The sequence below is a fragment of the Alligator mississippiensis genome, chromosome 11 (assembly GCF_030867095.1).
Source record: "Alligator mississippiensis isolate rAllMis1 chromosome 11, rAllMis1, whole genome shotgun sequence".
NCBI classification, from domain to species: Eukaryota; Metazoa; Chordata; order Crocodylia; family Alligatoridae; genus Alligator; species Alligator mississippiensis.
This window is the reverse complement of record NC_081834.1, coordinates 27,909,024-27,932,098: the sequence shown is the minus strand read 5'-3', so window position 1 is coordinate 27,932,098 and position 23,075 is coordinate 27,909,024. Positions and strand designations below refer to the sequence as shown.

Below are 23,075 nucleotides of genomic sequence, written 5' to 3'. Positions count from 1 at the left end.
AGTAAGTTCTTTTTAAAGGAAAACAGTGTCTTGTGCATGGTATGTACAACTAGCTCTGTGGCCCAGAGCTCTATAGCTCTAGGAACTGACTGGGCATTTGATTTCCTGAGCTGCTTGCAGCATGATATATGTGTAACTGAGAGGGAGTCTTAGCATTGCTTGGTGTGTCTGTGTACACTACTGTTCATTTAATCACCTGTCCACTAAATGCTTGCAGGGAGTTACTTGTACATCAGTGAGCTAATACCCTACAGCTGTGAGAACAGAGTGCTGCTCCTCTCTGAGATGCCTATCTCTTCTAGCCCAGCCTGAGCAAGGGTAATGAATGTTGACCATTCTCATCAAAGAATTGGCAATGGAGCTTTTTTGGAGTAGATCATTGAGAGCACAAGTCAAGTTTTATACAGAAACTGAGACCAGAACATTAAGTTACTCAGGTGTAAAGGCAGAGGCTGCAGACCCCTCTTGGGACATTGATAGTGTACCAAATAATTCCATGCTAACAGTTTATAGTAAGGCCTGTGTGTAAAGTACGCATGCTAGCTATTTTTACATCAGCTTGGGGCTGCAAGTTTAACATTCCTTACTGCTTTAAATAGAATTAATGTACACGTCAGAAAGGGAACTAAAGACAAGAAGATACCAAATTAAGACCAGGATCAGGGCCCCATTATGCGGACTGCTGTACAGCCTAGAGAGACTCCCTGGAAGAGGTTGCAGTCCTTGTCTTCAGTGAAACTAGGCAAATTTTGTGTCAGTAAGACATTAATTTTAGACAAAAAAGGTAAGATAGTAGATCTAAATCAGTGAAAACACTCTAAAAAATTGTTTTCTCCCATCTATCTTATGTATCCGGAGCTATAAGAGAGTATCTATATCAGGAAAGGTATAATAAAGATCACTTTATTATTCTAGAGTTGAACTTTATCATTCTCTCATGTAACGAAAAAAATGCATTAAATGAGCAGTCATTCAGTTAGCACTGATGACAGGCATAGAAGGGGGTCCCCTTTGTAGGAGAAGATGGGAGTCTAATAGATGTATGTTTTAGTCTCTAATCAAGTCAGATTATGTTTTCCACAAGCAGAATCTAAGGGGAGAAATATCTCTATATGCTTTCATGTTGGCCTGTGTCCTCTTTAGATTTATAGTTGGTCATCAGGGTATTGGTGGAAGCATTGGTGCTGATAGACTCATTCCTAAAAGCTGTTTTTTTTTTCAGTAGAATCCTAGATCTGTTTCTCACAGCTTCTCTTTACTCAGTGCCTCTGTGTCTGCTGAGTATTAGCACCCACCAAATTGGTTTTGCTTCTTTGCCTAAATAATCTGGGAGATTCCCTGCAGATAACACTGCAGTGTGCTCCTGCTAATTTTAAGTGAGAGGGTACAGATATAGTCTTTCATATCTCGTATATGGATGAATGAGGCCATGTTGATAAGGTACATTAGGAGTGCTCTAGTAGCTTCCCTCCCTGTCACCAAATAAAGAGGCAAAGGAACCATAAAAACTCCACAAGGTGAATTAAGACAGGAGCAGTCCGGAAAAGCAGAATGGTTTGTCTTGATGAATGTGCACAAGTGTAGAGAATTAGTGGGACTGAGTGGCCAAGGTCTTCTGTCTCCACACTGAATTCTAGGAGCACTCTTGAGCACGGCCCCTACTTCATACTTTAGAGTACTGGGATTTGACTTGTAAGCAGCTACAGTTTTCACGTATGTGTGTTTTATAGGAAATTTCCAGAACTGTTCACTTGGTTTAAAAACTTTTTGGGTTACAAAGAGTCTGTTCATATGGAGACATTTCCCAAGGAGCGCGCTACAGAGGGAATTGCCATGGAAATAGACTATGCCTCCTGTAAACGACTGGGTTCCAGCTACCGAGCCTTGCCTAAGAGTTACCAGCAGCCCAAATGTACAGGGCGGACTCCACTGTGTAAAGAGGTAAGGAGCTTTGAACCAGAGGAATTGTGTGTTGGGAGAAACCGGTTTCCAATCTCTCTGCAAGGAGCTGGGCCAGAACAACTAGTAGGTGGTGTAGAAGAGGGTAATAAGGGGAATTAACTGCACAGCTGTGCACTATCTTGAAATCCTGGTCTCCTGAGAGGAAGTTTCAGTGTCTGGGCTCAGTCTTTGCTGTGTTCTGTGGTGACCGTGACCATCATCCTGTAGACCTGGAAAGGCAGTGGTTCTCACGTGGGTGGGCAGGGACTTGTGGTGCATACTAGTTAAGATTCTCTTGCCTAGCAAGAGGGATAAGAGCATTTGCTGGAGATGAGGGAAACCTCAGAGCTTAGTTAAATCTATTCCTGTGAGGGTTGTAAAAATTCTGGGGCACCTCAACATACATTTGCTATATTGCATCTTAGGGACATGTTTCAGGTTTGCTAATGATACCACAAAGATCGGAAGGAGGGTTGTTGCTAGTCAATACAAGTAGTTTATATGGAATTGTGGGAAAGAGGAGTTTTCCCCTATTTTTTTTTTTTGAGGGTAGCAGATAGTAAGATAGCTAAAACAGCATCCTCAAAAACAATTAAGGTTTCAAACTGTGACATAAAAACTCTAAAGGATGTGCTGCATGGTACAGTTGTAAACCTTGGCCTGCAGTTAACGTGTTGGTCCAGTGCCAAGTCCATAAAGATGGACCAGATTCCTTGACCCTGCCTGCCTTAAAGCAGGGATGACAAATCCATATGGGTAGCTTGTAGGCCTGTGCGAAGCTACTAGTATTTGTTTTGGATTCGGATTCGGCCGATTTGGGGGACAGTGATTTGATTTGGAGAGTTGGCCGCTGCCAAATCTCGGAATCAAACAGGCCTCATCCCCCACCCGCTCTCCCAGTCCCATCAATGGCTGCCCATCCTGGCACTTCAAAAAAAACCCCACAAAACAAAAACAAAGCCCTGCATTAACCAGCTCCTGCCAGGCAAGGGGTAATCCCTGCTGCCCCCCTCTGCCCTGCTGTTTGGGGGGCTCTACTACGAGGCCCGGATGGCTGCTGCAGCAACTGGTAAGTGTGGGGCTTTTTTTTTTTTTTTTAAGAGTCAGGACTCTGGAGCTGGGTAGGGCAGCCATGGGGTGGGAGGGGGGGTTGGGAGAGCGAGAGGGGGTTGGGGGATACTCAAGGGGGCTGGGGGAGCAGGCAGAGAATGGGGCCTGGTGGGGGTCCCCCCATGGTCCCCTCCTGCCTCCTCCAGCCCCCACTCCCCTGCCCCCTACCTACTGGCACAGAGTCTGGGTCCAGCTCCCTGCAGCGGCGAGTGGGGACTTCCCAAATCTCTAAAGCTGTCCAAATCTTTTCCAAATCAATTCAGAGGCTTTGACTCGATTCGGACCTTTTTATTGGTCTCCTGATTTGATGGAGATTCGGATGCTGAATCTCCTATGAATTGAATCAGCAACTGAACCTTTGCACAGCCTTAGTAGCCTGGTTTTCAGGGGTTTGGGGAAAAAACTGCTTCAGTTTGTGTTGATAGAAGCTGCAGGAGCTTGTCATCAGATAGAGGTTTACATTCTTATTTCAGCATCTTGGTCTGATCTTCAGTTTCTAACTACACTTTTGGGGGGGGGGAGTGGCATTTTTTAAATATAAAAAAAAAAAACGATTGGGTTTCTAACAATGAATTATACTTACCATAACATGGTAACTGCCTAGCATCATTAAACAGTTGTACGTATAGTGGATTTATTTCAGCCAGCCAAATAAATCCAAAGCCAGTATATTAAAAGGATTCTTTCATCTTTCTCTTCACCTTCCCTTGAGAGAAGAGGGATCTCCAACCTTCCTGAGGACCTGTAGGACAATGGTTTTCAACCTTTATATACTTAAGGCAGCCTTTGGAAAATGCTAACTTTTAGTTTTAACTTTTTTTTTGACTACAGAAAACTAATAAAGCAATTCTTCTGTTGCAAAGAACTCGGAGAGGCCACTGAATATCAGAATGTTTTTGACACTATAGATTCCAACTTAAAATCTATGAGTTATCTTGTGAATCATGTGTAGGTGTTAGTACACATAATGTAGTGGGGCACCCCACAACATCCTTAATAGACTCTCATGGCACTCCAAGCTGCTCTGGCACCCTGTTTGAGAATCGTTTTTAGGGGGTTCCTTTGTGCACAGAGCAGCCTCTTTACCAAGAAAGAGGCAGTAGATGTCTGTAAATAATCTAGGTGCCTTAAATATAGGAATGGGGTAGTAGAAATTTGGGTATCTGTCTTCTGTGACGCCTTAGAGAGAAACTCTCATTCACCTTGCCTCCTTTGTTCCCAGGTTTTGAATGATACTTGGGTCTCCTTCCCTTCATGGTCTGAAGATTCCACCTTTGTTAGCTCCAAGAAAACACAATATGAAGAACACATCTACAGATGTGAAGATGAGCGTTTTGAGGTAGATATTCTTCTCCATTTCTTGAAGTTTGGAGTTCTGTGAACTAGTGAGCCATATGGACACAATTACTGCTTAAACGCTGCTGCTTAGAATCTGGTCTTCTGGAGGATACGTGTTTTACATGGCTTCTAATTAAGCCCTACCCACCCTATCAAATACAAGAAGTAAAATGTGAATGACTTCTGATCAACAGTCTACCTCCTACCCACTGATTTTTCTTAATAGCTGTGTCACCACTCTTCTGCTCAGGTCATTGCAAATGAAATTCTTGACTGTCAGTGTTTTTTACCATTAATGTTTTTTACCATTTACTACCCACATAGTACATAAGAATTTAAGTTTCTATGTTTAATAATTTGAAAAAATGTTGCAGTGGAAGTGTTAAATGATTGACAAACTACTTGAAGTGAAAGTCAGTACAGTAATTATTTTTGTATGCTAAGGTTTGTTGCATCACTTTGTAGTGTAGCTGTCAATTGTGTGCTACCCACACAAAAAATGTCTTTATTTCCTAAAGGTATCGTTTTGATAGTCTTCAACTTCTTGTGGATAGATACAGTATTATATAGAAAACATGCAATACAACTAGGTTAGAACAACCAAGTACAGAAGTATTAAACCATTGCTTTGAATATGCCTTGTTTTGAATTCACAATAGTGCAGAGGTGTTGTGAAGCAAGAATTACTATCACTTAAATGTTGGTTTTCATAGAGTAATGTGCCTTATCTTTCAGCTGGATGTTGTCTTGGAGACCAACTTGGCAACAATCAGAGTCCTAGAGGCGATCCAGAAGAAACTCTCTCGCTTGTCTGCTGAGGAGCAAGCTAAATTCCGATTGGACAACACTCTAGGTGGCACATCAGAGGTGATCCACCGCAAGGCCTTGCAGAGGATATATGCTGACAAGGCGGCTGACATCATAGATGGGCTGAGAAAGAATCCATCTGTTGCAGTTCCCATTGTGCTGAAAAGGTACTTCCTGCATCCTGGCATATATACTTGTATTCTAGTAAAGCTCACAACAGGCCAGGCACTTTTCAAACTTGTAAAAACATGTAGTTTCTGTTTTTCAGGACCTCAGCCTCTTTGGAGTAATCTGCAGAGTGCTGATACTTCTAATGTTATAGTAATTTCATAATGACCAATTAGAAATCTGAAAGCAAAAATGCCACCAACCACACTGAAAGGGCAAGAACCTTTGCAATCCTGAAGCTTCATTTTACTCTGACAAGGACATCTTTTGTGAGATCGGCAGGACTGAGTTGGACCCCTAACAAATTTAATCTCTGAAAGTGATCAGGGACTCAAATGATAGTCTGTGTTGGAAGTAGATTCCAAGTCAAAGTTACCAGTTCCTGGTTGGGGAAAGGGTCTAAATATACAATATTGAGGGTAGAATCAGGGATGACTAATTGGACCAGTCCATAAGAGGTGCCTTCAGCTACCTATTTGTAAAGTGTTGCAACTGGGCCAGGCATGAAGAAGGAGTTTGTCAATACTTGAGATGATTCCTTCCTAAAATAGCTAGTGTTAAACTACATAACGAGAGAGGTTACTGACTTACTCCTCTGCAGTCTTCAGAAATGAAGTCATGAAATAACTATAATCAAACTGAGTGATAGTGATGTTAATATATTAACTTAAGCTGGAAGCCTTTGTAGAACAGGCATTGTACCAAAAATTACCATTGTGGTATGAAATTTGTGAAAGGGGAAGCTAAGTCAGAACCTTTAATTGTAAAATTCTTATATTAAAAGTTCCTGACCTGTTGCTTGTAAGCTACAGGTAGAAGCACAGTTTTCTGTGGGAAGAAAAATGTAGTCCATAAAATTATCCTGAAAACGTTGCAGAGATCAATGATGCTAAAGGAATGGAACAGAAGAAAATCTCCAATTCTGGTCAGCCTATCACAAGAAAGGCATAGTGGTAATAGAACTGGGCTCAGAAATGAGCAAGGAAAGACTGATACGAGATGTGATCACTGATATTTAAATTACAGGTTTGGGAGGGTATACAAAAGTTGGTTTTATAGAACTGTACAAAAACATGTTCCATGTGCCTGTGTCTCTTTTCATGAACAAAGGTCCAGTTAGTGAAAATGAAAGGCAGTATGTCTACACCTGTTCTCTAGTACCATCTGTGCAGGACTTGCACCCATGTCTCCAACCCTGAATACCAGACTTTACAAACTTCTCTGGCTTTTATGTTTCATGCTTACGGGCAGTGAGAGTAGAACAGAATAAGAACTAAGCCCCCTAGTGGTTTTGCACGCTACTCGCTTTTGAACGTGACATGCCACGAGTTCCTCTTCCTTTACTGTCCTCAATGAGCTGGATAAGGAAGTTGTAAAGGAAAACACGCACACTGAGCTATTCAGTGAAGTAAGTGCTGAATATTCCAACTACACTAGCTGAAGAGTGCAATCTATGAATGACTATAAACTAACCTTTGTATCCTGTCATCCTGGCCAGTTCTGGTTTTACACAATAAGATGCTACAGCGCTGTTGCTGGAATCACAGTGCTCTGTATTTTTGCTATCTGTTGTACCTTTAATAATTTGGAAGCAAGAATAATACTATTCTTAGCAGGGCAGTAGTAGGTGGTCAGTCTTTGTTATAATAGCATCAAAATATCCCATTTGCTATTATCATCCTATTGTTTAACCACAGATGATTCTTACTTTGTTACCTCACAAAGTCTAGCTATATGTTTAAACTTTTGAAGTTTCATATAAGAGTGACACTACTGAGGAGGGATATATTCCAAGGACTAGATATAAGGAAATGAGAGAATTTTTATGGGAAGGAACCTCTCAGACACCTGCATGATGGTTGTGGTATAAAAGCTAGATTGAGCCAGTGATACTGTTTTGAAAAGTGATTGCCATATGAGATGCATCTGTGTGTGCAGACACTTGGAGTGCTCAGTGACCTACATTTTTGCAAAGTTCTAGTCTGTCAGAAAAATAATCTGTCACTTAAATGAAAAATGCAGTATTTTAATCCTCAGTGAGGAGAGAGAGGGGTTTTTGTTTGGCTCCACATAGGAAGCAGAGGCTATGGAGGATTTTCATTGTGATTTTTTTTTTTTTCTCTTAAATAGGATGAGGATGGTTACAGTGCATGTGTTCTGAGGTGACAGTTGACTTCCTTTTATGCTAGACACAGGCTGGGTGAGGGTTCAGGGTTATTTGTATGTTCGAAGGATCATGTAAAAAGAATATATGAAGATGAATCAGCAAGAAGCTTGAGAGTTCTGCAGTCCTCAGCATGTGGCTAAATCCTCATGTACTGCACTTATTTCTAGTGTGTTTCAAATACCTGGAACCCTTTTGATCAACTGATTATAAGACTGCAGAACCTCTGCTATATCTCGATTCTGTGCCGTAGAATCCTGGAACAGCAGAAGTAAACCTAGAACCTCTCTCAGAATTCGGTTAAAGCTGTATGGAACAGAAAAAGGCTGGGTTGAATGTCCTCTTTAGCCTAGTTAGCGAGGTCATGCAACCACAGTGTAATGGCCAGCTTCCGAGAGGTGGTGGTGTTTCAGTGGATAATGGATCTTGGGTGGAAGGTTTGTTTTCTTTGTTACCTACTCTGTCCTTGCCCAGCATTCATCAGTATGGTATATGTGCACTTCTTAACTCCTATTTTTGCTATTTTTTGCTGCAAGGTTAAAGATGAAAGAAGAAGAGTGGCGAGAAGCCCAGAGAGGATTCAACAAAGTCTGGCGGGAGCAGAATGAGAAATATTACCTGAAATCATTGGATCACCAGGGCATCAACTTCAAACAGAATGACACCAAGGTCCTGAGGTCAAAGAGTCTCCTCAATGAGATTGAGAGTATTTATGATGAGGTAAGGCAATGATTATCTGGTAGTCTCCTCCCTTCAGCTGCCTGTGCTCTGAGCAGTTACTTTCAACCCTTCTCTACAGACTCAGCTTTTGTTTGCTTGGGGTAGGTAGAGTTGGGCTAAGGACTGTAATGAGAGAGGATATCTAGCTCCTTGGGACAGCTTTTCAAAAAGCTTGTGGAAACATGATAAATTCCTTGTATGAAAATAACTCGTGCTGTTTGTTTGCACTTTCTATCTCAGAGGCAAGAACAAGCTTCAGAAGACAATGCTGGAGTACCCACAGGCCCGCACCTGTCGCTGGCCTATGAAGACAAGCAAATCTTGGAGGATGCTGCCTCCCTCATCATCCACCATGTAAAACGGCAGACAGGAATCCAGAAAGAGGACAAGTACAAAATCAAGCAGATCATGTATCATTTCATTCCAGACCTGCTGTTTGCTCAGCGAGGTGAGCTCTCAGATGTGGAGGAGGAGGAGGAGGAGGAAATGGATGTGGATGAAGCCACAGGGGCTGCAAAAAAGCACAATGGTGTTGGCGGCAGTCCTCCAAAAACCAAACTGATGTTCAACAACACGACGGCTCAGAAGCTGCGCGGCATGGATGAGGTGTACAACCTCTTCTACGTCAACAACAACTGGTACATATTCATGCGACTGCATCAGATCCTGTGCTTACGACTGCTGAGGATTTGCACCCAAGCTGAGCGGCAAATTGAAGAAGAGAACCGGGAAAGGGAGTGGGAGCGGGAAGTGCTAGGCATAAAACGAGACAAAAGTGACAGCCCTGCCATCCAGCTGCGACTAAAGGAGCCCAGTGAGCACACTTCTTGCATGGGTTTGTGGGGGAAGGGATGCTGGGGCAGGAATTATGGTGGTTGTGAAGTTTGAGCAGTCTCCTAGGGCTTTGGAGAATCTGCTAAAACTAAACCCATTGAAGCAGGGATGGCCTCTTGTGTACTTGTACGGCATCTAACACAGTGGGCCTGAATACCTGTTGAAGCCTCTAGTCACTACTGAAATTCTAAAAGAAGGAATGTGTGCAGTAAGGACTTCATTAGAGCCACAGGTTGTCCACACAAACTATAGCTGTAATGAAGTCATTGCTCTACATATGCTTAATGTTTTTTGAGGAGAAAACCTCCTGGTTTGGAGAGTTACTATGGAAGAGGCCTCAGAGGAGGTCAGCGCAGAGAACTGGTGACAAAATTGTCAGTAACTTTCTTTTAAAAGGAATCATTTTGAATATTTGACAGTTCTATTCCTCCTTTGTAGATCATTCTGGTTGTTCACAGGCTTGTCTGGTCAAACTAAGTCTGGGGTCCTAGACATGTGGCCCTATCATTCCTAGAAGTCAGAGCAGGCTTGTAGGAACAGCCTTTCCCGGGTGACTTGGAACATGTTTCATCTTGCATGCTCTTTCCCTGTAGTGGATATTGATGTCGAGGATTACTACCCAGCTTTCCTGGACATGGTGCGGAATCTGCTAGATGGCAACATGGACTCATCTCAGTATGAGGACTCGCTGCGCGAGATGTTCACTATTCATGCCTACATCGCCTTTACCATGGACAAGCTGATCCAAAGCATTGTTAGACAGGTGACCTGTATTACATATTCCTGGGTTACAAAGAGAGTGGGTGGGATTGGACTTTCCTGTAAGAGAGGGCATTCTCCACGATTTCAGGGAATTTTGAGAATGTTGCATCTACTTAGATGTTTTAAGTTAGGTGAGGGACAGCGGGCATTTCCCCGTTAGGCTCTTCAAGGCTTATGATTAGCAAGCCCTTCCTATTGGGTTACATGCTGCATAACTCTATGCTCTGCATCTTTCCTTCATATCAGTTATATAAAATGACGCCTCGTTAGATTATATTTATGGGGTAACTATTTCATAGTTTCATAGATGTTAAGGTCAGAAGGGACCTATTAGATCATCAAGTCTGACCCCCTGCCCTGGGCAGGAATGAGTACTGGGGTCAGATGACTCCAGCCAGGTGTCTGTCCAATCTCCTTTTAAATGCCTCCAAGGAAGGGGACAGCACCACCCCCCTTGGAAGCTTATTCCATATTTTGACAGCCCTCGCTGTAAAGAATTTTTTCCTGATGTCCAATCTGAATTTGCTCTCTTCTAGTTTGTGGCCATTATTTCTAGTTACCCCAACAGGTGCCCTTATATCCCCTATTTCTTGCTGCTCCCCCCTTTCCACACCCCCCTCCCCCGATGAGTTTGTAGGTGGCCATGAAATCACCTCTCAGCCTCCTCTTGTGGAGGCTGAAGAGGTTCAGGTCTCCCAATTGGTCCACATAAGGTTTTTTCTGTAGGCCTTAACCAAATGAGTGGCCCTCCTCTGAACCCACTCCAGGCCATCCACATCCCTCCAGAAGTATGGTGCCCAAAACTGGAGGCAGTACTCCAGTTATGGCCTAACCAATGCCACATAGAGGGGAAGTATCACCTCCCTAGACCTGTTTGTGATGCACCTACTTATGCACGACAGGGTGTGGTTAGCTTTACTTGTTACCTCATCATACTGGTGACTGATGTTCATTTTGGAGTTGACTATGACTCTGAGATCCCTTTCCGCAGTTGTGCTACTTAGTGGTACCTCGCAGGCTGTAGGAGTGTTTGATGATTCTTCCTCCCCAGGTGCAACACATGACACTTGTCCTTGTTAAACAGCATCCTGTTCTGTTCAGCCCGTTCCCCAGCCTGTCCAAATCAGCCTGGATTCGCTCCCTGCCATCTAGTTTGTGTACCTCCCCCATAGCACTTTCTAGTACTTATTTTAAAGGACACATTCCTAATAGCTGTAGTGATTACTACACAGTAGAAAAAGATTAGTAAGTCTATAACCTGTCCTGTTTTGTTGGACATTTTAGCTAAAAACTCTGAGCAAACAGTAGTCCAAAGCAGGAATTAAGTGTGTGCTTTCCTGTTATCTATGCTGATGAACGTGTGGAATCCTTCAGCCAGCACAGGTTTGCATAGTGTGTAGGGTGGAAAATCTGCAAATGACTGTCACCGCATGTTTCAGGAGATCCAAAGTGGCTTCCCACATGTTATTTGTGACTCTAGAGTATTTACATATAAAAGGTCTGTGTATGAAAATGCAGGAAGATGAAGTGATGAAAGTTCAGCACTGTTTACTAGTTTCCTTTAATGTCAGACTTAAAAACTTCTATGTATGGTATCAATTAAAAAAATATTCTTAGTGTTCTATTTTCTTCTAAACCCTGAGTGTAAAAGACAGGGCATCCAGCCTATAAATTATGTGAGGCCTCCTCCACACCTATGTGGGAGTTTGGTGGTAGGCAGTGTACCAAGTCCAGAGGCATTTGTTGTCCTTTTTTTTTTAAAAAAACTCTTTTCCCTAATAGTCTTCCATGTTTTTCATGTTCACAGCTCCAGCACATAGTTAGTGATGAGATCTGTGTGCAGGTGACAGATCTTTACCTGTCAGAGAATAACAATGGAGCTACTGGAGGTCTGCTGACCACACAATCATCTCGCACCCTTTTGGAGGCTACGTACCAACGCAAAGCAGAGCAGCTTATGTCTGATGAGAACTGTTTCAAAGTAAGAATTACAGTGACTTTCAGTGTCTACACTGATTCATAGGGGAGGAATCCCTGATAGATGTCATAAGAAAGGAGTGGTGATTACAGTGTCCTTACAGGAAAAGAGCAAAGGATACAAATAGCCCAAAGACCTGTGGACATTTGCCTGCTCTGAAACTCTTGTAGAATGTTATAGGGAAATCTTTGTGGCCCATTATAGCTTGTTATAACTTCAGAGAATCTCCCTAGGGAGGTACTACTAACTGTTTTACACATGTAGTTAACTTGTGAAATTTATCACCACACGAGGTGGTAGAGGCAGATAGCAGCCAGGTTCAAAAAGGGACTAGAGAGATCCATTGATAGCTGTTGAACAGAACAGTTGGTGATGTTTCCTTTGGCATGTCTAAACCAACAATGGTGGACACCAGGGAGGGTAACGGGTAGAGGATAGATCACTCTAGTTCTGTCTGGTACATTGCTTTCCCGTTTGCAACCACTTATGCCGCTGACAGAGACAGGGATACTGGGCTAGATGGACCATGGTTCTTACCCACTATGGCACTACTTATTCAATCCTTGATAGGACCTGTGTTAATGTAAACAGATATTGTAGAACTTGCACACAGAGACAGTATTAACACTTCCTATAGGAATTTTTTTTAGAACCAAGACCCTTAAAAGACAGACTGGGGACAAATATGGATCCTGAACAAAACAGAGTTTTCCTTGTATTTCACGGCACTTCAGTCTCACACCGATGCATCATTGATTTTAATCTTTTTCTGGGTCAGAAAAGCTTTCCAATTTTTTTCCTCTACCTCACCCTTTGTAGCATGGAATCTCTTGCTATTATGTATGAACTATGCACTACATTTTTATTTGCTGACTGTGCACTAAATATATCTGACGCATCATTTTAAAAATCCATACTTCTCATTACTGTGAAATAGGAAATGGTCAGAGCCACCCTTAGCTAGTAAAATTAATTGATCGAGGCTTCTGTTATTTTGGACTATCTCTTGCTCTTACTGAGAGCTTCAAAATAAGCTAAGAGGTAAAGAATTAAAACTACAGGGCTTGATTGGATAGTAATATGCCTTCTAAAAGATGTCTAACATGATGGTCTGCCTGTATAAGCTTCTTAATTTGAAACTAATGTTAATGGTTGAGCTGAGTGAATTCTTGTATTGAATTGGCAATACCAAAATGAAGCAGCTTTCTTGCCTGCCATTTATTGCAGCCATTAAGTGTTCCTTGTAAATCATTCTGTGTCATGGTGCTCTGGCTATAGCAGTTCTCTTTTGCTGGTATACATAGAAAATGTCTTTATCCTTATGTTCTTGTTTTTACCTACTCTTAGATGGGCCCCTTAGCAAGCTGGAACTTCTCTGCTCATCAGATCTGCTTCTACATTTCTGTATTCTGGTTGTGTAACTCATGGCGAACATTCTCTTTGCCTCCCATCCTGCTAGGGCTTTGGTGTTATGTCTGATCATTACATGAAATTAATTTTTAATTTCTTTCTCTCTCTATTGCTCTGACTGGGAAGGAGGTTGTTTGAAGGTCTCTAAATTCCATTTGGTATTTTGCTTTTTAGCTCATGTTCATTCAGAGTAGAGGTCAAGTCCAGTTAACCATTGAGCTTCTGGACACAGAAGAAGAGAACTCGGATGACCCTGTGGAGGCGGAGGTAAGAGAGGCAGAGGTAAGAACAGATTCTTCAGAGTTTTGGCTGCTTCTGGAAATGCTTTTATACTGTACTCTGATTTATATGCATATTGGATATGTGAATAATTTGCTTACCTACATAATGCTGACTTTTTTGTTTATTACTTATATTGCAACAAATGAAACATCTGAATATGTTTAGTGCATAAACTGTGCTTGCTGCATAGGAACTCCTAAGCCCCACTAAATAGTTTGTATAGTAATTGTGCTCCATTTTAACTGCATTGCTGGTGACATGGAAATTTAACAAACCATTAATTTTCAAAGCTCTTCAAGTAACCTTGGACTGTCTAGGCCTTGTCATTGTCAAGGCTGTTATTAGAGGCCTTATAAGGCACTGGTGAGAAATAAGGTAATGAGCCTTAATGAAGTGCAGATAGTTCAATAAAAGTTATTCTTATGGTTAATGAACATTGTTTACATTGAATTTGGGTATATACTTAGCCTTTGAAGTCCTGAAGTTGTGTATCTAAACAGTGTACTGTACTGGGTGAGCTGTCAGATGTTCCAGATATCATGGGCATGTGACCTGCCTCTTGCCAAACAGAAGTGTCCTATAAGACCAAGAACTCCAGACATGTGGGCTAAAAAGTACTTACTAGCTTATTTTTAAAATGGATAACTAAAATAGTAAATGTCTGTATTATGCCTTGCAGGGATGCTAAGTGGGGTGGGGGTGGAACACGCGAAGTCTTCAAAGATTTCTAGCCTGACCTTTTTCAGGTTTCGGTTTCAGTGCCTCGATTTAGGTAATTACAATTTTTGTCTCCCTCTTTCAGCGCTGGTCAGATTATGTAGAGCGGTACGTCAACTCTGATTCTACCTCCCCTGAGCTTCGGGAACACCTGGCACAGAAGCCAGTCTTCCTGCCGAGGTAAGTGAGCTAGCTGTGGCTGTGAACCCTAACATGGGCCACAAGTCCCCATGACAGTAAAGGAAGGAGAAATCTTCCTCAATCAGCAAAAAATATTTCAGTCTTTTGTGCATTAGTATTACACCACTTTAGAAACCAATAGCCCTGGCAGTGCTGGGTAGAGGTATTGGGCTGCTGTTCATTTCAAAACCCTGCAAGTCCACCCTGGGCTCCTGCTCTCCAGTGACTTAGAGATGGCATAGTCTGCAAATAGCAGGGAGCTGAGAGGTGTTGGGGAATCACCAACCCTTTCTTGGCAGTCTTGCCTTGGCTTACAGTAGCCCTCCACTGGACCACAGAAGGTGCTGAGTCAGTGCATTTCATGTGCAGAGAGACGGCTATAAAGTAGCCTTGACAGACTTTCAGTTTCTGTAAGAAGGGGGACCAGCAGGCTGACTCGTAGGCACATACGCCTAAATAGTTGTGGCAGTTCCTCCCCAAGCAATAGTTTGGGTTATTTAAAGGGTGGGTGCAGAACTATTCTACCACCCCCAGATACATCCAGCCTAGTTGTAGAGGGAAAGCACTAATTCCAGGTGGGATTCTCTGGTTTACAGGAATCTGAGGCGGATCCGTAAGTGTCAGCGTGGTCGGGAGCAGCAGGAGAAGGAAGGGAAGGAGGGAAACAGTAAGAAGTCCATGGAGAATGTGGAAAGCTTGGACAAGCTGGAGTGTAAATTCAAACTGAACTCCTATAAGATGGTGTACGTGATCAAATCGGAGGATTACATGTACAGGAGGACCGCTCTGCTGCGTGCTCAGCAGGTAGGAAGCCAAGAGAATGAGAAGAGCAGCCAGTGTTTTTTTTTCCCTGGAACTTTTGCTCTCAAAAGGCAGCTGGCAAGACTCAGATGAAGTGTCCACTGGGCTCTTGATCTGTGCCATGTAGCAGTCTGTCCCCATGAGGATTATACACTATTGGTTTAGTCTTCCTAGGGGGCTGCAAAGATCCTCTGAATATCCTTGAGATGTAACCCTTATGCTACTCTCCTATCTCTCAACACCCTCCTTTCTCCAGACAGATATAATTCATAGGGAAGTTGATAGGGGCCTTAGCTTTCAGGTTCCTTGCTTAGGGGCACCTTCCATAGGCTACTTCCTTTTTTTTTTTTAGGGAGGGTTTGTTTTGTGACCACTTAGTCACTAGTAAGATCACATGGTCTCTAGGGCTTCCCCAAAGAGGGAGCATACAGAGTGCAATGAATTCAAGTGCCTCTGTTCTGACTCAGCTCCCCCCAACCACATCCACTGTCTCATCCTCATAGTCACTGAGAGCAGGAGTCCTAGGGTTGCTGCCACACAAAAGAGCACTGCAAAGGCATATGCACACTGCTCCAACGTGCTGGATTTGTGGCAAGGATAGATGAAGTGAGGACACAATTACAAAAACATCCAGTGTTTGTGTTCTGGTCTCAGAAATTCATAGGCCAACAGAATAGCCAAACTATGGCAACATGTGTAGGAGTTTCTAGGAATGACCAGTTTTTAAATGAGAGTTACACTTCCCTGCAACCCTTTATTAAATTACTCAGCAGGGTTCTGGGTTTTTTGTTCAGTCCAAAACTAAACTTTGGATGTGGGGTGTGAAGAGTTCAAACTTTTCAGCCCCTCATAAGCTATGAGAGGTTGACAGGAGGCTACTTCTCTTCTTCTCTTGGAATGTACTAAATTATAAATATCTGACTTCACCTTGCTTCTTCACTGAGACTGTAACATATCAAAGGCTGAAGACAATTGGTTTAGTGTTCCAATTTTTTTAAAGTTAGACCTGGTTCAAATTGTTGATTTCTCATCACATTAGAATATTTGTATCAGGGTAGATAAAAATGGATAAGTTAATAATCCAATTTTTTTTTATGTTTAACTTTAAATGAAAACTGTATTAGAAGACACGCCTATTTAAAAATGTAAGTTTAGTCCTGAACACAGGTTCTATCAAAATGATGACAGCACTTAAAGCATTAAATAATATGTGTTGGCTGCAGAATTTTTAGAGTCAAACTACTGATGTGGTAGAAGTCCTCGGCTAAGCACCTGGAACCAGAATCTGTTGAAGTGCTGAACCAGCTTGTGTCAGCAGTACCCTTTTCTGCTGGAGCAGAGAGAATATTTCCTTCATTGTAATTTTTTCAGCCAGTTCAATTCAATGACTAGCTCATTCAAAGCAGAGAAATCAGTTGGGAACTGAAAAAGCAGGAAGGCTTGTTTTCCTCTTCCAATCTATGAATAAAAATGAGGTGTGAAAGGATGAGATCTGAAGAACATGGTGACCAGGAACAATCGGTTCAGTTCACTAACTGCAGATAATACTTTCCTTGTTTAACAGATTGGTTCAAAATTCAAAGCATGTTTTGAGAAACGTTTCTTATGTATCCAGTGTATTTATTGTCATTTGGGTTGTCTGACAAACACTTTAAAATGCTGTTTTCATGCATATTTATTACAATTCCATCCAAACTCTTTTCAAAACAAATTTGAAGTAAAAATATTATCTAGTAAATAAGAAATGCTATTTGTTGTTTTCAGTATTGTTAAAAAATGTAAGACTCGGACTGTATATGAAACAGCTTTATTTTCTAAAAGTAGCGTTTGATGGTATTTTTCTTTTTCCTCGCCAGGATAAAATATATACTAATTTTCAGTTCAAAGTTCTAATTAACCACAAAACCTACTAGCTATAATAGCTGCCAGACATTGAAAATCATGCTTTCTTAGGAAAATAACTTCAAAAAAATACAGGTGAAAATTATGGTTTAAACAAAGCTTCCCTGCTTGTTGATTTTTAAAATCAGTGATGTCAGTCTCACTGATTCTAAATCAATCCATCCTGGTTTCTATGATTTTTTTTGATCAATGCTCTTATTTTAAGGAAGACCACAGTTGCCTCATTTGACATTTATTAAACAGAGAAATTACATGAAAAGCTTAGCATTGGACATGGTTAGGGAAATAGGATCCAAGTGCTCACGTTAGAAAATTGACAACAAAAATAATCTTTAGAGTTAATTCTACCTAATATTTGGTATAATTTATTTTCCACTGTCTTTGTTCATTGATCTGAACCTTTAATTTGGTGGTCTAGCTATCCCAGAAAATAATATAGAAAATACCAAGTGGCAGAGTTGTGTAGCAGTTTTACAAACATTGTGGAATTTTGTCTTCCTGGCTTTAGTTTCACCATCCAACTTTTACCAGTGCTTGGCTTTTAGACCTAGGTTAGATTTTTTTTTTTTTTTCTTCCACTGATAGAGGGCTGTCTCTGGAAGCCATCAGCACTATCTTCTTTAACCAGCAAGGAACAGTGTGTGCATTCCAAGTTTTCCCCCGAAGAGAAAAGAGCTCCCTAAGTCTTTTAGCCTAGGAAGTTGCTGTGGTTCACTCTAAGCATGTAATGATCCATAGCCTTTTCTTAATGTCTCTTTCCATTTCTTTAGTCCCATGAAAGAGTGAGCAAGCGGCTGCACCAGAGATTCCAGGCCTGGGTGGACAAATGGACCAAGGAGCATGTGACCCGTGAAATGGCAGCTGAAACAAACAAGTGGCTAATGGGAGAAGGGTTGGAAGGCTTGGTGCCATGTACCACCACCTGTGATACAGAGACCCTGCACTTTGTGAGCATTAACAAGTACCGTGTCAAATATGGCACAATATTCAAGACACCATAAGCTCCCTGGGCTAGGGAAGATCACAGAGTGTGAGTGTGTGTGTGCGCGCGCATCAAGGAAACGAGGAAGATGCCTTTCTCCCTTCACTGTGTATCTCCGTAACATGGCCACTTGACTAGTGTGCAGCTGGTACAACCTGTCACCAGCGGGATTCTCTTTAGGAATGTGGATCCCTACAAACATGTGCTGGAACTGTTACCCACAGGCCTTTGACTTCAGCATGCACTGTGGAGGGAAGGACCCTTCTTGGAACTGAGCAATCCTAGAGAAACACAACTAGCTTGTACACACCAGCAGTGTTGAGACTTGATTTCCCCAATGGCTTGAACGTCAAGGGAAGAGAACAGGATGCCTTCCACATCCTGATCGGATCAGTGCATTTAAGTTACATGCTCAGAAGTGTCATGAAACCCAGAGGTGCCTGTCGCAACTGGATTTTCCTGTTACGCTGCAGCAGGTTTGCTAGGATCTCACACAGGGTCATCACCCCTGCAATCCAGCTGCCAGAAGCCACCTCATGGAGCTGCCACTTGCCGCCTCCTTCACCTTCCCTCTACTCCTTCCCATGCTGGACTCCTCACTTAACCAGTTCAGATTGGTCTGTCCTTTCTAGTGCCAGTGGAACTGTTTTTGTACCTGCTTGTTTACTAGTCTCTCCTAGTGCCATGCACCAGCTGTTCACACACATGTATACACACACACGAGAGAAACAACACAATTTTAACATGTTCCCCTTCCTTTTTTGTAAATAAATGTACATATTGTCAATTTTTTTGTTTTTTATTAAAGAAAGTATGCTTGATGTGCTAGCATAACTGTACTAGCTTCTTGTGTACCATAGTACCAGGTGGCTTGAGACTTAGTACCTACAGACAGACCTATGAAGACATTTATTACACTTTTTACCAAAGGGAGTTATCATTGTAGTGCTTTTGTGTGAAAACTTTTTTCTTTTCTTTTTTTGTAAATAAAAATACATCTTGTTCTTACTTGAGGAAGACAACTCGCTCACCCACAGCCCTGTTCCTGTTCTGAAAGGCACCATGCAGCATGCAGTTTGTGCGGGTGGGAGGGCGTGAGAGAGGGAGATATTTGACCACTTTTATTATTGGCTTTACAATCTGAAGGGAAAAAGCAGAAGCAGTGTGTGTGGCTTGTGGATGATGTGACCAGGTGATAAGCAGCCTGTTAAGATACATAAATATATATTATATAACTTTTAATTTTTTTAATTTTTTTCTGGTGGGTTATTTTTATCCACCTTGTCTTCCAGCTCCAAGGATCTTCACTTTTGGGAAGTGTTACTGAGCTACTTAGCTGGGATTGATTGTGCTTATGTATTTTTTCCCTCTCAGTATTAGAGAAAAACATCCTAAGTACCAAACCAGTATTTGATAAAGCTGCTTTGTGTGCGTGTGTATATGAGAGAAGGGCATATGGGTGGGCTTTTTGGTGCATTTCACTAGTGAAATCCTCAAATGGGATATATATTTTTTTAAGTATAGAAGTTTAGTGCTGGCAGATATTTAAACAGTGGACGAATCTGATTTTAAAAGAAGTCAGCATGGACTTCGTAAGCCACGACAGACACAGCTGCACTGTCTCACCTCCTCAGAGAAAGTGTCCTTTCCTTGCACAAAGTGATGCTGCCAGGAGTTGTAGCGCCCAGACTGCTTCCACCCTCCCAGCTGCAGAGCCACAAAAGCAGCTTTGCCACTTTTCAGAAGTCTACTTATTGAATCTGCCACGGGGATTTTGAGACAGATGCTTGTCTCCTCTGGGAACTGAGTTCTTTCCTCAGGCAGAGAGAGATGGAGAGGAGCAGGGTGCAAAAGGTTTGGAGAAGGGGAATCGCTCCAAATCTTGAAGCCTGTGGGGGAGCCGAGGGGCAAAAGTGCATGGCCTAGAGGGGTCACTAGTCATTGGCAGCCAATGTACGGAGAGTGGTTCCAGCCACGGTGATGAATGGAAGCCTCCTATGGAGAGAGGAAAAGAGAGTAAAGAGCCCACCAGGGAGTATTCAGAGTTTGCCAGCAATAAGTTACCTGTCCAGTTTCTCCTCCTTTCACTGTATTCAGATAGGAAGGGGGGTTCTCTTGTGTCCTCTTCCATTTCAAAGGTTTGACACATGCTCCTCACCCTACCTCCCCTACCCTTGGGTGTTTCTTTTCTATGTATGCTAAAGCTGATCTGGAAGTGGAAGTCTGGATGACTTTTGCCAGCTTGGAAGTAACAGCTGCTGCTGCTTTGTGGGTGTGTTGTCCCAAGAGTCTGTGCCTGCATGTCATTTGAGCGGAATGGGGTTAACATGGCGGGATTCCTGCTGTTAAAGGTGCCCAGGTAAAAAAAACAAAAAACAACCAACCAACAACGGGGAGTCCTCCTCCTCCTGCAGCAGGGTTTTCACAAATGGCTTTCATCCCTCCCGATGTCTGACATCCGAGCTCCAAGCTCCAATCCCAGCCTGTACAATAGCAAAGATTTCTTTTTATTTTAAATTGCTTTTTGTATTCTGTAATGTGATCCTTGGCCACCTATCCATGTGATGATTTCTATACAAATGTTGTAAACTTGACTGTAGTGCAGTATTTCCATTAAAATATCAGGGCTAATCATTGTGTACAGATTGTTCTTCCTTCCTGATCCTACACAATGAAATGTCAACACGCTCCTCAGGGAAAGGGGGCAAAGGGAAGAGACTGTTTGGAGAACTGCCTCTTTAGGACCAGCAGTTGAGAGAATTGGATGTACATTTGGAGTGCAGATGATCAGTGTCTGGCAATAGATGCTTTACTTGTTAGGATATTGTATCTGGATTCCCTGTGCTGATTTTTAAGCAATCTCCATCTCCTTTCTGGAAATGAAATGCTTTAATGTCACAGCACTTGCAACACTGGTGTCTGGAGACAGTAGTGAGTTCTTATACTTTACCCTCCCACAGAGTTGTGGGGAATTCGTAGTGAATTTTGGCTTTGACCCAACCAGGATGTCATCAGTCATACAAGTTTCAAGCAGTGCTCAAGCTGTTGGGGTGGGAGGAACAGTATTGTTGTATCCTTGGTAGCTCTAGGAAATGAGGTAATACCATATAACCATCAGGAGGAAATGTTAACAAGAATTGTGATCTCAGGCTGTAACTATTATAAGAGTATGCTATCCTAGTATATTGTACCATTAAAGCACTCCTAGTTCCTATTCCAGCAAAGCTGCACTTCGTACAAGTATAGCTAAACTACCTCAATGAGCAAAGTTGTTTCTTTTGGACTATCTATAATAAGGGAATTTATCTGATAAATCTACTGTCAAGGAACTGCAACCTTGACTGATATAGTTATGTTGGAAGTGGTCTGCAGTGTAGACCTGTCCTTAATTTCCTGCAAGTAGCTTAGCTATTAAATAAGGAAGCTTTGGTTCCCTAGCTTGGTGCTCACATCTGTATCCAGTGCTTCCAAATTTGGGTCTTTCGCATAAACACTAGATATTTTTAGTCCAAATGGGAATGTATGATTCAGTAGTTTCTGGGACAGTGCTGTAGCTCTTACTCTTCATATATTGTGCTGTTTGAAGCCCAGCATAGTAAATACTATACTTGAATTGTACACAAGGCTACCAAGAAAGCCCAGCATATAGTCATGTACAGAGTATTTTAATAAGCCTTTATTTTCATTAGCAATGACTGGAGAAGAATGAATATGGCAATGAAGCTATTGAGTGGGTTATTTTAGAGGCTGATGGATTTTCTAGATGGCAACAGTGGGTGTCAGGCTTCCTTTGGAAGGGCTTGCTTTTCACCCCTTTTGTACTACGAATTTTACCTTTGCTTGCTGGCACCCACAATGCTTGTGTCTATGGAAGTGTGGTCTGCCCAGGGTTCCCTTCAATGGAGCCATTCATCCAACTCATTACTGGGGCTTGGAAGCTGTTGTAGAGTCTCCAGACCTGCCTCGCCTGGGACAGTGTCCTGACAGTGCACTGTTGCAAAGCTGGATCGCTTGAATGTTTCCAAGACAGCTGGAATATCTGGTAAGAACTGACTTGTTTCAGTGACATTTGCCAAGGGTATTATTTTTGGTCAAATCAGAAGCACTACTAAGTTGAGCTTTCCTCAGGCAAATCTGTCTCCCCTGCAGTTAGTGACAGGCCAGCAAAGGTTGGTGACTTCCCAAATTTCCAGGCACTTTCTTGCCTGTCCTTGTAACTGCCAAGAAAGCTGCCATCTATTGCAGGATGAAAACCTGGGTAAAGTGTTTGCCTGTTCTGTACCTTCTCCAAAGGTTCTGAAGAATTCACTGTTCTTAACTCCCAGGAAAAATGGGATTTGATATCTAGAACAAGTAAAATATCTGGTAGCTTGCTCTCCATTCACCTTGATATCCCTAGAGAGCTGTATGAGCATGGAGCAGGAGGCAGTCACCTTGCACTGTACCCACCAAAGAAGAGCCCTCATGCACTCTGGTGATGAAAACAGTTTCATCATGGGCTGCTGTAATATTTCTCACCCTCAATTTCCAGGATCCCCTCAAACTATCCAGTCTGGCCCATATGAAGTCATTTTTCCAGCAGTGTGGTAAAGAATCTGTTAAAAGTGCATACTTTACACGTGAGCAGCAATACCCCCTTCCCTTGTTTCCTGGTGGAAGGCACTTCCCAAACAAAGGCCAGTCCCTGGATTCTTCCAGATAGTGGATGTATCAGGTCAACGATCTCTTCACAGTACAATCGGAAACACCAGTCTTCTCATCCAACCACTAGATCATATGTCAGGGTGAGAGCTGCCTTTCTGTTGCTTGTACATTACTGAAGGGCTACCTTCTAGATTTACCCCTCTAGAGCAGTGGATGTGAAGATGCTATGTTCTCCTCCTCCATGAATTCCTCAGTATTGCTGCTGGGAGTCTGACATATTGGGCCATCTGCTGAAGAGCCCAATCGATAAGAGCTGTTACTTCTATTGGGGAAAT

The 23,075-nt window shown here is 42.3% G+C and overlaps 1 protein-coding gene across 8 annotated transcripts in view; it reads left to right on the top strand.

The window, feature by feature from the left end:
• Positions 1 to 20,727, top strand: part of SIN3A (SIN3 transcription regulator family member A) — a 47,740-nt gene extending 27,013 nt beyond the window's left edge. For 6 of the 8 annotated variants that reach the window (XM_019477571.2, XM_059714738.1, XM_019477572.2 and 3 more), the window contains exons 11-21: positions 1,731 to 1,941; positions 4,274 to 4,390; positions 5,125 to 5,363; positions 8,065 to 8,248; positions 8,489 to 9,062; positions 9,676 to 9,845; positions 11,652 to 11,825; positions 13,407 to 13,514; positions 14,317 to 14,411; positions 15,008 to 15,215; positions 17,885 to 20,727. In XM_019477571.2, the coding sequence (XP_019333116.1) occupies positions 1,731 to 1,941; positions 4,274 to 4,390; positions 5,125 to 5,363; positions 8,065 to 8,248; positions 8,489 to 9,062; positions 9,676 to 9,845; positions 11,652 to 11,825; positions 13,407 to 13,514; positions 14,317 to 14,411; positions 15,008 to 15,215; positions 17,885 to 18,115 (2,311 nt within the window). In that variant the 3' untranslated portion in view covers positions 18,116 to 20,727. The remainder of the gene's footprint in view (positions 1 to 1,730; positions 1,942 to 4,273; positions 4,391 to 5,124; positions 5,364 to 8,064; positions 8,249 to 8,488; positions 9,063 to 9,675; positions 9,846 to 11,651; positions 11,826 to 13,406; positions 13,515 to 14,316; positions 14,412 to 15,007; positions 15,216 to 17,884) is intronic. The other 2 variants (XM_059714739.1, XM_059714740.1) reach the window with 2 other exon arrangements.
• Positions 20,728 to 23,075: the final 2,348 nt, after the last annotated feature.